We start from the raw sequence: 13,525 nt of genomic DNA, 5'->3' as shown, positions 1-13,525 counted from the left end.
CCTCCTTCTTCACACTCATCCAGCCACTCGTCCCCAAGCCTGTAGCACTGTATGGGGTTGTTGTGCCCAAAGTGCAGGACCCGGCACTTGGCCTTGTTAAACCTCATCCCATTCACCTCATCCCAACAATCCAGCTTATCTAAATCCTTCTGAAGGGCCTCCCTACCCTCAGGCAGATCGACACCACCTGTTGTAGGTGTAGGTAATCTCTGAGAACAAGCATGTATTACCAGATACTGCCTCTTCCAGCAAGCTGAAAATACCACAGCATTTGTCACAAATTACCCATTTTTTCCTCTTTTATTTTGCACTTTTTTTTTTCCCAGACATAGCATGTTATAAACACACTTGTAAAAACTCAACAGCTGAAACAATACCTTCTTTCAAAAGTGCATGTCAAATGCATGTATCTCTCAATTCTTCACATTTTTTTTATGCAATTGATCAATAACATTGAATCTAATAAACCAGTGCTTTTAACTCTCTGCAGGGGTTGAAAAAGCAGAAGAAGATTCTTCCAGGCATCGCTTTCCCAAAGGAGTCTATTAGAAATCATGCTGCACCCTTACCTGGTTAGCTTACAGAGAGATGTACATATATATACATAGAGTTCTTTGCTCGACCTTTGAGCCTAAAACCACACACAGATGTGGGTGATCTGATGACACAGCTGGCGCAGTTAGCCAAATTTGTCGAGAAGAAAAAGGTGGTTTGCTCTCCAGCACCAAAATCACAGTTAAGAGCAACACTGCAAAATAATCCATTATTGAACATCTATTATCCCCATGTGACCTGAACAAATGCTTAAACACGGTTACATGTTCTAAACACAAAGGCACAATCAATGCAGAAAGAGAAAAAGCTTTCAGTGTTCCTTCGTTCGTAGAGGTGCACAGATTGAGAATGTAGGACCTTGGGCAACCTCAAGTAGATCAGCCATGGAAAGGCCAACGTTACACGAGCAAGCAGGGAAATTCACTTTCTGCTTCCACCGAACAGAAAGTGCAACATCAGACAAAGCAACAAAAACAGTGATCATTCAGCTGAAACAACAGATTTACAGGCTCATAGTACAATTTTAACAAAGTGATTTCATTGAAGCTGAACAGCTTTTCACAGTGTCATCTGAAGTTCTGCCATGCTATGCCCAGCTAGGAAGAACCAACTTCAGCAGTGTCCACTTACTAAACCTCTACTCCTAAACAACCAGGTTTTCAGAATTAAGGATTTATTATCCAGCAAGAACATAACTGCTACTCTCCTGGACACTGAGAAGCAGAAAAATCAGTCTGTAGACATCACCTGACTTAGGAACGACACGGCCATAAAACACTTTTGTTTAACCAACCAGTATGGAGGCAGACTCAGTAATATTTAGGAAGTAGGAAAAAGCAAAGTCCTTAAGCTTAATTTTCAGTTTGTATTGACATGGCAGAAGATTGTAGGCATGCCTTTAAACTGCAGAGTTCTGCAGAATATCAAAAGAGTCTAAATTTAAAATACCACCTGTTGGAATGCAGGGACAAATCTCCCTGTACACACTCACACACTCACATAAGCTTTAGAGGTATCCTACTAAGAGAGTCAAAAACTGTTTAACACACAACCCCCCCCCCCATTCACTTTGCACTGGCTCAAATAATGACACATAGGAAAATGAAAAAGGCACAAAAAAAGAAAAAGATGCTACAAGAAACAAGAGTGGGTTTTGCTGTCTAAAATTTGCTGTCTAATTGCACATGTATCCCCTTAGATGTGCACCTTGCACAGGAACATATTCAACTGTTTTCAGTTGATAAAAACTGAACAATTCCACAGGCCTAAATATCCTAAGAGCTTTAAGGGGAAAAAAAAAGAAACCTCAAAGAGGATAAAATCTGCCAGGGTGCAGCTCCCATTCACACTTCTGACTTACTTCAAATGGAACTCTTAACGTAAAAATTACTTGTGCAAGAACAATTTTAAATGTAAACCATAATTATCAACACTGCATGATCCTTTTGTGAGCTCAGTGCTGCTACCGTATGCAGTCCAAATAATGCACTTCTGGGTACAGCGTGTTTACAAGGAGAGACAAAAGATTATTGCCATCCCGAAGACAATGTTCTGGATGCTTGATGAACAAAGAAGCCTGGGAGATCTGCTCTTGAAAATCCATATATTGTTTGTTTGATGCCATTGATTCAAGAGCACTCAGTGCCTATAGACACAAGGAAAAAATTATGTTAGCTGTCTGCATTTTGGCCTGCAACAAACCAGTTCACTAGACATCATAAGGAAGATTCCACCGGAAGAACATTATCTATTAAAGAGCCTGCTACATTTTGAACAAAACATTCATAAAATATAGTCACACGTATTATTTCAATCCAGCTCCTCTTTAAAATTGTTGCCATTCCAACACAAGCACAACAAGTGCTCCACCAAGGCTTGCAATGATGGCTCCAATGTTTATTTCACAAACTCAAGACATGTTTTTAGAGAAACCACACCAAAACACAAAACATAACACACTTAAAGATTTCATTAAGGATAGCCTGAAAGGAACAGTTGACTTCTATCAAGGTATCATTTTGCTCCCATTAATAACACTACAATTTCCAACTTGACTTGTCACTGTAGCACAGGAAGAGGACAATTCAAGAAGCCAAAGACTGGGACACACTACCTGCTGGGCCTTCTGTGTCAGCTTTGGTTCTGAGCCAGCTTTCAGGCGGGCCTGCCCCTCTGCAGGAATCTGCACCAGCAGGAAGGCAGACAAACTGCGGGCAACCAGCCGAAACCTGGCAGAGGGAAAGAAGGCAGAGAGAGAAAGTGATGTCAATTGTGAAGTCCTCAGCAGCAGATAAACTACAAGTTCTATCCCACGAGAGATCTCTCGCATGAGGAGCATACTTCAGAACAGCTTCAGAAGATCATCTGCAATGCATTAAGAAAAAAACATCACTGCAATATATGTATGTACATCATACCTACAAGCTACCATACATACGAAAGGTAATGCCTGACCCAAGCTGAGCTGCAGCCTTGAGGTCACATCTGATATAATCCCTCATGGTAGAAGGAAGGGATGCCATTCAGAGGGACCTCAACAGGCTGGAAAGGTGGGCCCAGGTAAATCTGATGAGGTTCAACACAGCACAGTGCAAGGTTTTGCACTTGGGCTGGAGGAATCCCAGGCATCCATGCAGACTGGAAGGAGCGGTCCTTGAGAGCTGCCCTGCAGAGAAGGACCTGGGGGTCCTGATAGATGAAAAGCTGAACATGAGCCAGCAGTGTGCTCTTGCAGCTCAGAAAGCAAATGGCATCCTGGGCTCCATCAGCAGAGGGGTGGCCAGCAGGGACAGGGAGGTGATTGTCCCCCTCTGCTCTGCTCCTGTGAGGCCCCATCTGCAGTGCTGTGTCCAGGTGTGGAGCCCCCAGCACAAGAAAGACAGGGAGCTGTTGGAGAGGGTCCAGAGGAGCCACAGAGATGAGCAGGGGACTGGAGCACCTCCCCTATAAAGACAGGCTGAGGGAGCTGGGTTTGTTCAGCCTGGAGAAAAGAAGGCTGCGGGGTGACCTCATGGCAGCCTTTCAGTACCTAAAGGGAGCCCACAAACAGGAGGGGAGTCAACTCTTGGAAAGGTCAAAGGGAAATGGTTTGAAGTTGAGGGAGGGAAGATGAGGTTGGGTATCAGGGGGAAGTTCTTTGCTATGAGAGCGGTGAGGTGCTGGAACAGCTGCCCAGAGAGGCTGTGGATGCCCCGTCCATCCCTGGAGGTGTTCAAGGCCAGGCTGGATGGGGCCCTGGGCAGCCTGGGCTGCTATGAAATGTGGAGGTTGGTGGCCCTGCGTGTGGCAGGGGGCTGGGGATTCATGATCCTTGAGGTCCCTTCCAACCCTGGCCATTCTGTGATTCTGTGATTCTGTAAACTTTGAGACATCCCCACCATCCAAACTAAAAGATGAATTGAACAGGATTAAGATTTCAGCCCAGGGATCTACCTCAGATGTTCTTAAAAACTTTACGTTTATTGAAGTACTACGCTGAATTGGTTTATGTATTTTTTACTGGCCTTCATGCTGAACTTCATTTTAATACATGACAACCAAACTCGGCATGTTTTTTAGAAAACAAACTGAGTAGTAAGTAAGGAGATGTTTGATTTTCTCTTGATATTTTGCAGCAGCTCAAAGCCCAGGCAGAAAAGGCAATGTGTTTGTGGTCGTACAAAATTCTTGTGATGTCAACCACAACTTCACTAGAAATGAACATTAAACCAGAATCAAAAGCTGCACTTTCTTTATATTTGCACTACAGACTTGAACAAGAAGTTCATACGCATTTCTTAACCACACTGAAACACTCATTACAGTTTTTCTGTCTAAACTCCAAAGATATGGGGGGCAACTGGGATTCAGAACATCTTTTGAGATTGCCCTGTGCTATCTGGATCCAAGTTGCAGCTTCTTCTCGTGGGTTTTTTTGTTTGTTTTAATATGACAAGTCATAATTGTTTATGACTAATAATTGCATTATTTAATTCATTACAGCTTCAATTCCTACCTGGGTGACAGAGGAGACCTCCTGCCCAACCCGATAGCTCCAAGAATTCCAGAAGTGAGTCTCTCCTCAGCCAGCTGACTCTGCCTGCTCTGGATGGACAGTAGTGTCCGAATGACAGATTCCATCACAATGGCATCATCCTGCTCCATCTGAATTAAGGATAACTGCATAGCTTTATGCCACCAAAGGAACAGCTTTGCCTCTTCCTTTGCTGAGCTGTAAGCAAGAGTTCAAGAATAAAACAACACATGGATTTTAAAAAGGGCAGGAACACTGGTTAAGAAGTTTGTGCCTCTCCCCATTAGGACCATGGAGAATTCAGATGGTAAACTAAGGACTGGTAATCTTAATATATTAAGCCAATATAGCTATACTATCCCACTTACATTGATGTAACTGCTATTGTTACAAACTCAGTGCCAGTATCAGCTAGCAGGTTTTTCATTGCTTGTAAGAGAACAATGAACAAGGCTTCTTTTCAGGCTTTAAATCTCAGAATAATGATACTGCAGCCAGAAATGGATTTAAATCTGTCTAAAAATTTTTAGGGAAGCTTCTTGGTCCTTCTTTCCTTTCCTTAGGAAAGGAATAGCTGTTGCTTACACAACAGTTTAAGATTCTTCTCAGAAAGGAAATACTGAAGGCTTTAGTTGAGCAAAGCACAAAGTCAAGTTTCCCCTGTGGTATTTTTAATCCTTCCCCACACAGACTGAAACTGCAGTTTAAATTAACAAGCTCAGAGTTTCCACATATAGCACAGGCACGAGTTTTCTGCATCAGAATATCATCAAATGACTCCACCCAGTCACTTCCCATCCCAGACACCCTCAGCTTTGATGTTAAGAACAAGTTTTAATTTGCAATGTAAAGTGGCTTTGCTATCTTCTTTCCACTTTGTCAATAAAAGTAGTGCAACTATGTGGTGCCTACAAGAATCAAAGTATTCTTTTGATTTCAAGAAACAGAGGAACGTCCACTTTCTTACAATGCTCTTTCATGGCAACATAAATATTATCAACATTAATATTAAAAAAAAAAATCATTAGTTTGCTAAATTCTGTTAATTCAGCAACAATAGTAAAGACAGTTGTTGCATGCTTTAAATACAAAGTACCACTGCTTTAAACTCAAAGCTACTACGAACCATCTATCCATTCTCACCTGAATCCAATTATCTACTGAGTTGTTTTACAGCAATACTAACTTCACAGGGCTCATATTTGGTCCACACCAAGCAGCTCTGAACACCTAGCTTTGAGTGGTCAGCTGAATACTTAACAAATAGTTCATCCCACCTAGTGGACATCCAGGAAAATGGAACTCACAGTGATTAAGGATTTGCTCGAAATAATCTGAATTGAGCACAAATCCAGGCTGCCAGCAAAATCAAGCCTCTCCAAATGGAAACCAAGCAAAACGAAACAAGAAACGTTCATGTAAAATTCCTCCTTCTGTTCCACCAGATAGAACTAGTGTTGGCATCAAGGGATGAGCAGACTAACAGCAGGTATGGAAGGACTGGCCATTTCAGGCAGCAGCCTGACTGATTATACTGACTATACAATCATAGCCATATTTGAAAGAGTACAGACAGAAGCCCTGAGCTCCATACCTTGGATACACTTGCTCCAGCCACTTGCTGATGGTGATCAGGATTTTCATTTCATTGGTAAGAGTTTGGTCAGTATTCAGGCACTGCAGCAGGTAGACGTAGAGGGTCAAGTAGCTTCCTAAGGACAAACACTCCTGCAGGAATTCTTCCATGGTTAGCTCAGGAACTTGGAGGGAGGCAAGCACAGGGCCCCAGCCCAAATCCTGATGGTGAGGAAGATCTATAAAGAAGAAAGAAACATATAAGTAAGCAGCAGTTGATAAGATCTACAAACTGAAGCCTCCTCACTGTGTTCCTTTAAATTACAGGATATTAAAAATGTCATAAATAGAAAGAACAGAGCCCTGATTACGAAAACCAGTTGAAAATGCAGTTCCAGTATGAGGCAGCATTAAGCTACTAGGATTCTAAGTGACTCATGTTTAAAGAGCACCCAAAGACCTATCAACATTTTTGACTTAAGCAGCAGAACAATAGATGCTCCTGCCTTTATTGAAGTAAGAGGTGATACAGGCTTCTGTTGTCTCTGCCATGTGTCGCACGGAGGCCAGGCTCTGACAAGCTGCTGTCAGAAGGGGCATTGCTAGCAATCCATGCACTTTACTGTCAATCCACTTTCGTAAGCTGCCCCGTAGTGACTCAGCTGTTGTAACGCTGGAATTGTTCAACATCATCAGGGTTTCTGTAAAGAGACTGCTGAGGGCCAGGTGACGCGTCTGCAGATCCATATCTGGAAGTCAAATTCAAGAATTATTGCAGTAAACAGACACTAGGAGCTAAACGATCTGAACTTAACATCATCACTGAATACTCTCTGTAGATACTGGGAGAAGATTCTTGATCGTTACACTCTTCATTTCCCTGTTTGTATATCTAAGAAGCCACAAAAAGACACTTATTACCAAGAGAGTGGTGAGGTGCTGGAACAGCTGCCCATGGAGGCTGTGGATGCCCCGTCCATCTCTGGAGGTGTTCAAGGCCAGGTTGGATGGGGCCCCAGGCAGCCTGGGCTGGTATTAAATGGGAAAGTTGGTGGCCCTGTACATGGCAGGGGTTTGGAGCTTCGACTTATATACAAACAGGGATTAATCACTGAAAAAGCACTGCCCTAAAAGACTGAAACCTCCAGACCTGCAGATGGTCAGAAGCTGGCAGGACAAAGCCCTGAAGGGCAGGATCTGACTGGCTAGCCCTGTTTTGAGGAGGAAGGTGCACTGCAGACCTCCAGAGATTCACTTCAATCAAAGTCATTCTGTCTGCATCAATGTAATACGAAAAATTTGAAGGAAAAAAGAAAAAAAAAAAAGACCTCAAGACACCTATCACTGCACAACTCGTCACCAAGGTAAATGTCTCTTGTCACAAACTGACTGAAAACAATCATGCCAGCAAGTTACCTGACTTGCCTATGGTCACAGTTTTACAGCCATGTCACAAGTTCTCTGACAATGGGGCTGTCCTAGAGAGCTTCCCTGTGTACAACAGGAACACTGAGAAATGGCTATCAGTCAAATCTTCTAATGTATCAGTTAAATCTTCTAATAGTTTCCACTATGTGTAGGTCACAGACAGCAAAAGATATGACTCCTGACAAGTATTTCGGTGTAACACAGTGAGACAGCTGATGTGATCTCATTTTGACAAAGAAAGGTCAGAGTGGCACTAGCACTAAAAACTGAGATCAATATAAATGCTATGGATACAGACACATCATGCCATCAGCATACACGAATGTAACTGCAACACCAACTCTACACTGCAAGTCATCTTGACCATGCAGGGTTTTAGAATCTGTTCTTAAAACCCCATCCCTTGGGACTCAGGGCGTGTATTTCTAAGTGTCATCTCTACTTTTTAAAAACAGATGGTAGCACCAAATAAAGAAATTCAGAAACGAGACAGCAAACAAAATGCAACCCTCAAACTCCTGTGTAATAGTCAGTTTTACTTAAAACTCCTGCTTCTTCTGCTGGTGCTGCCACTCTTGACAGTTCATTGAGAAAACGATCCTACTTCTGTTTTGTGCTCATCTATCTCACACTTACATCAGAGCAACACACCCTGCCCATAGAGAGACCAACGCACTAGAATGAAGGATCATAACAGTTTTATAGTAATTTGCACTGCTTAATACAAACCTGGAGGATTAAAGATGACTACATCATCCAGCAATTTGAACATTTCTTGCTCTAAAACTGCAAGAGTAATCTTTCCACTTTGTTCCAAGGTGCTGAGGAATTGAACCACCTGGCGGATGTACGCTTGGCACTTCAGTGTTGCATCCTGTTAATTAAAAAATTAAAATAATTAGGGAAAAAAAAAATACAACAATCACATCTGAAATTCTTTCCACACTCATTTATAAAAGGAGAACACTGTAAACGAGAAGAACAGCTTAGAGACAACCAACAAAACCAATACTACTTACAAGGTGGATGTGACTATCTGAAGACGTGCCAAAGCCTGCTGAGATTTTCAGGAGCTTCACTATCAGTTCAGATGCAGCATCCTTAGCAAGGATAACAGAGGGAGGGTAGTGACTGTTACAATAGCTGATGATGCTTTGATAAGATGAAATGCCCACAAGCTGCCAAGGAAGGGAGCTGGTCTGTCCAAGAAGATTTATGAGTGGTGATTCCTAAAGATTTAAAAGACGTAAGTTTCTTTATCAACTCCTGGTGATATCTTGACATAACAGCACGCAATGCCTCAAAGTGGTAACAAGAAAATACCACAGGTGGGAAGAGACCAGCAGGTATGAAATGGGACCCCCTGAAGATTTACCAGCCCTTCTGTAAGAGTCTCCCAGAAAGACTCCACTGAATCAAACTGTATCATGCAAGAATTATCTACACACGGTGCTTAGCAAAAGCAGGGTTTGGAAAGTTCTCAACACCAGTTCTTTCTTCTTATTCTGACAACTCAAATACTGGAATGAAATCACAACTGGTAAAAGTATTGGTGAAATACCCTTTCAGAGTAAAAGAAGAAGAAAACCGAGATTCAAAAGACAAAGTGGTATCTGTTCAATACTTCACCAGAAGCAGGCAGTGACAAGGTTCTTAAAGATGCATTATGGGCATGAATGCCACACAGTCAAAGCCCTTCCTGCACTTAGTCCAGCAGACTGCTAGCATCAGTCTACTATGATTCAGACACTCATTTTCACTCATTTTCATAAAAAGCTTCACTTTTATATATATATAAAACACTGTACACATATGCAATATATTACATATATATATTATATATATATAATATATATGCATATTATATATATATATACATATACATATATATATAAAACACTGTACACATATGCAATATATTACATGTGTGCATATGCACATATCCTTGCTACTGCTACCTCTGCTTCCCGTGTGCATATACCAAAATAGGAAAAAGGATAAAAGACATTTGAATTAAGGATTAACTTGAGAGACAAGAGGAACTTTGCAGCATTCCACGCTTAACGATGGCAAGAGACAACTGCACAGCAGTTTTACTTGACAACAGGGTTTTTTGTTTTGGTTTGATTTAGTTTAGGGGTTTTTTTTATTGTTGTTGCTGATTTTTAAAAGACACCACCATAAGTATTTGTTCATTCCAAAACTCAAAGAGTCATTCTGTAACCAGAGAAAACAGTCTGTGTTTATTTGTTTATTCCTTACACCACTACTGGATCACAGCTCCTACAGAAGCGTCTCAAAACAAACAGCAGTTACTTCCTTTTTCACACAGCTCACACAGAACGCCTCACAGAAGGATTTTGTTAGTGCTATAACAAGCATACTGCTTATGGCATTTTATGAAACACTCCAGAGTTTGCAATTCTGCAAGTGAGCAAGAAGTCACAGCCTGTTTCCTTGTCAAAGGACTATTCCTCTTCAAAGACAGACAGGAATAAACCTTTTCAAAACGTACCTCTTTGCCTATAAGCTGTTCCTCCTTTGCCAACAGGACCATCATATACAGCAAACAGACAATCATGTTGTGAGTCTGAGGATGAGGGTTGGGATTCCAGGCATCAGAAAGGACACTGACCCAGTTTATTTCACATAAAACATAACCCAAGAATAAGAAACAACTCTTGGGGCTGCCTCTTTCAACCTATAAAGGAGAAAGGAAAACAAAAAAAAAAAGGCATGCAAAATCGTGTAAGATAAAAATGCATTCATAAGAACACAGCAATACTAAAATACATATTTATTACATATTTAGTTAGAGTTTATAGCAATTAAAGCAGTGATAGATTACAAAGAATGCCATCTCTAAAGCTCCCCACAACTTCGCACAAGATTTGATAGCACTCCTTCATAAGCATCTGTGAAACATAAAACGAGTAGCTATGATTTACTTTTGGAGTAATTCATAAATTAATAAACTTTAAAAGCTTCTTTCTTACAGGACATTCTCCAGCACTGCAGTTATTTCCAAAGGCAAGTAATTATGGCCTTATTTCAACTGATGCTATCTACTCACTTTAAAGAACTCTTCCATAAGCATCTGGTCTGGGTGCATTTCCTTCCATGGAAGCCTCCTGAATTCAGTATGGAATGTATAGAGAATAAACTCTGGCATTTTGGGGGCTGTGCAACATCCACAGTAATGCATCAGGTGCAACCAGAGAGCACCATGATGGCTTGGCAGCAGCTTATCTAAATCCAAAGGAAATAACTGAATTAGCAACAGGATAAAAATTGAGGGAGGCATGAGTACAGAAGAAGATCCAATTTTGAGGATGAAAAACCATAAATGCACGTGCAAAAAAAAAATAAATAATAATAATAATATAAAATTAAAGTGTTGCACTTTTGTTTTCCTTTTTTTCCCATTTTTTTCCCTTAAAGTTAGGCAGCTTATGACTTTATGTTATGTTCTTTTGAGCAAACGCTGGCCAGCAATGAAAGTTCCCTGTTCTTACGATGCTGGTGTTCTCTGTGTCAGTTGCATTATTTTATTTCTTTGTCGTCTTACGAATCTGAAGTCTTACAGAACACGTTATTTTTACATATTTATTTCTACAAACTAGGTTTGAATCCAGCTCATCATTAAAAGCAATTAAAAGGTACTTGTGAAGTTCATTTATTTCATTCCTATGCCTCGTTATGCACTAGAAACAATGCACAAATACAAACACCAGCTCAAAATGATCAGACCTGGAGATTAAATTGTCCCCAAGGCCAGCTCCTGAGGCACATCGCTTGTTATCACAACACACTTCTGCTTTTTATGTTGTATGGAAAACTCAGGTCTGGAATGAAGTCATGTGCTTATCATTTTGTTTCACTTTCCTTCATATAAATACATATCTACTGGATGACAAAGTTAATCATATCCTCTGCCCTCCCCAAATCAAAAAGCTGTCTTTTAAGGACAAAAAAAAAGAAACATGCTACTGGTACCACAGCAGTGATCACTGTGGCCAAAAGGTCCTGACAAACAAAATCCCCTCATGTCCACATCTCAATTGATGAGACATGCCCCTACCTTAAAACAACGTGGACCTTCACGTACCTTTAAAGCTCTCATGCAAAAGCTTGATGCAATCTGCAAACAAATGGACCATGCTGGATGCTGCAGGAGTGTCACTCTCCAACCAAGGGTAGCAGGGCTGGTTACTGAAAGCAGAAATAAAGCAACAAAAACGTCAGTGCTGAGTTAGTTACTGGAAACCATACAGGTGTGTAGACATATTGTACAGCATAGACATTTAGTATAGTACAGGCATCAGCAGCTCGTTCATTCAAAACTCAACACTTCAGGACTGTTCTTCCCTTCCTTGCATACATTAATGCTACACTGAAGATACATGATGCCATCAAGTAAGTGGAAATTACTTGTTTGCTATTTCCTACAGTAATTAAAGAGCAAACTGTAGGAACTCCCAGATGATAGTGCATACCACCAACAGTCAACGTTCAGGTGAAAACAGGAGACGTGCCCAGAGCTCAAAAAGCCTGTGGTTCTGGAATGAAGTCAATTTTAGGTGCCTACCACTACAAATAATTGTGTGAAAACAAAGGTATAACAAGTTAGCAGATCATCATAGGACTGATCTAATCTAGGGTTCCTTTATACAGCACTAGCACATGAGGTTGCATTTGTTAGGCTTTTCTTTTTTTGTGGTTTTTTTTTTGTTGTTGTTGTTATTAAACAAATGAATTAAAAAATGAAATCTGAGTGTTTTCAGAACTAGCTCCCTATTTTTCTCATCTCTGTACCTATTTCTTGTACCTGAAGCACTGTAGTGTAAGTACTGTACAACTTCCTTATACAGTTCATTAAATACTTGCCTAATGATTAACAATATGACACACACAACAGCTATTTAAGCAGAAAGTCATAGCAAAATTAAAAAAATCACAATAGTAAAAGCCATTCTTACAGAGCTAATGCTCTTCCTATTCAAAATTAAATTTTTGCTAATGCAATTCATACCTTGCATCTTCCTTGTCTAAGACTAGTATCCATGGTTTAAAGAGTCCAGCAATAACTGAATACAAGGACTGCAATGCTAGAAAAAACAAAGTGAAGAAGATTATGTCTCAAATTGGCAGCCACGAACAAATTACTTCTCCAAACCTGGAGAAAATGTTCTCTCCTTATTACAACATTATATCGGTTCTCCATAATCAAGAATTGGATGCACAAGGCCTGTGACTTTCATCAATATTATGACTGTTTCAACAACAACCATAAGCTTTTTGTACTGTTTAGATTTTCTTATTGTTATTTTCTTTACAATATCTTTCAGATAGCAGGTGTAATAGTAACTCACAAAATGTTTGTCCACATACTCAAATAGAAGATGCACAGACAATTTTCTCCAAATTAAAAACCATATAGCATGAAACCATGATGACACTGAGTTCTCCCCTGTTTCCAAACCTGTGCTCAGTGCCAACGATTGTATTTTTCTTTAAAGAGGGATCAGTCCATAAAATAATCTGAAAGCAAACTCTGGATCAGGAAATTTAAAGAAGGATCCTCCAGCAAGCAGGAATGTAAGAACAAAGGAAGTCCCAACTGGCTCTCTGCAGAGCTTGTTTGTATTTCAAGGCTGCCATCATTATACAAATAAAGAGAAAATTAAAAGGCCTTAAACAGAAGAAATCAAAACAAGCACTCAGTTTCAAGTCATGTGAAGTTCTTTACAGAGTAAGTAACATTTAAGCTCTTTCCTATGAGAGTGGTGTGGTGCTGGAACAGCTGCCCATGGAGGCTGTGGATGCTGCATCCCTGGAGGTGTTCAAGGCCAGGTTGGATGGGGCCCTGGGCAGTCTGGTCTGGTATTAAATGGGGAGGTTGGTGGCCCTGCATGTGGCAGTGGATTTGGAGCTTGATGATCCTTGAGGTCCCTT

At 40.7% G+C, this 13,525-nt stretch overlaps 1 protein-coding gene across 1 annotated transcript in view; it reads right to left on the bottom strand.

Moving 5' to 3' along the window:
• Positions 1-281: 281 nt before the first annotated feature.
• The window catches only part of EPG5 (ectopic P-granules 5 autophagy tethering factor), a 51,142-nt gene continuing 37,898 nt past the window's right edge, over positions 282-13,525 (bottom strand). Inside the window, exons 34-44 of the mRNA XM_048931551.1 lie at positions 12,603-12,678; positions 11,679-11,782; positions 10,644-10,819; positions 10,086-10,271; positions 8,590-8,799; positions 8,300-8,444; positions 6,649-6,891; positions 6,162-6,381; positions 4,550-4,765; positions 2,669-2,783; positions 282-2,200 (exon numbers count right to left, since the gene is read on the bottom strand). Coding sequence (XP_048787508.1) covers positions 2,018-2,200; positions 2,669-2,783; positions 4,550-4,765; positions 6,162-6,381; positions 6,649-6,891; positions 8,300-8,444; positions 8,590-8,799; positions 10,086-10,271; positions 10,644-10,819; positions 11,679-11,782; positions 12,603-12,678 — 1,874 coding nt within the window. The 3' untranslated portion in view covers positions 282-2,017. The remainder of the gene's footprint in view (positions 2,201-2,668; positions 2,784-4,549; positions 4,766-6,161; positions 6,382-6,648; positions 6,892-8,299; positions 8,445-8,589; positions 8,800-10,085; positions 10,272-10,643; positions 10,820-11,678; positions 11,783-12,602; positions 12,679-13,525) is intronic.

This window comes from Lagopus muta, chromosome Z (assembly GCF_023343835.1).
Source record: "Lagopus muta isolate bLagMut1 chromosome Z, bLagMut1 primary, whole genome shotgun sequence".
In the NCBI taxonomy this organism is placed as follows: Eukaryota; Metazoa; Chordata; class Aves; order Galliformes; family Phasianidae; genus Lagopus; species Lagopus muta.
The sequence above is the reverse complement of the archived record's forward strand: the minus strand, read 5'-3'. Positions and strand labels throughout refer to the sequence as shown.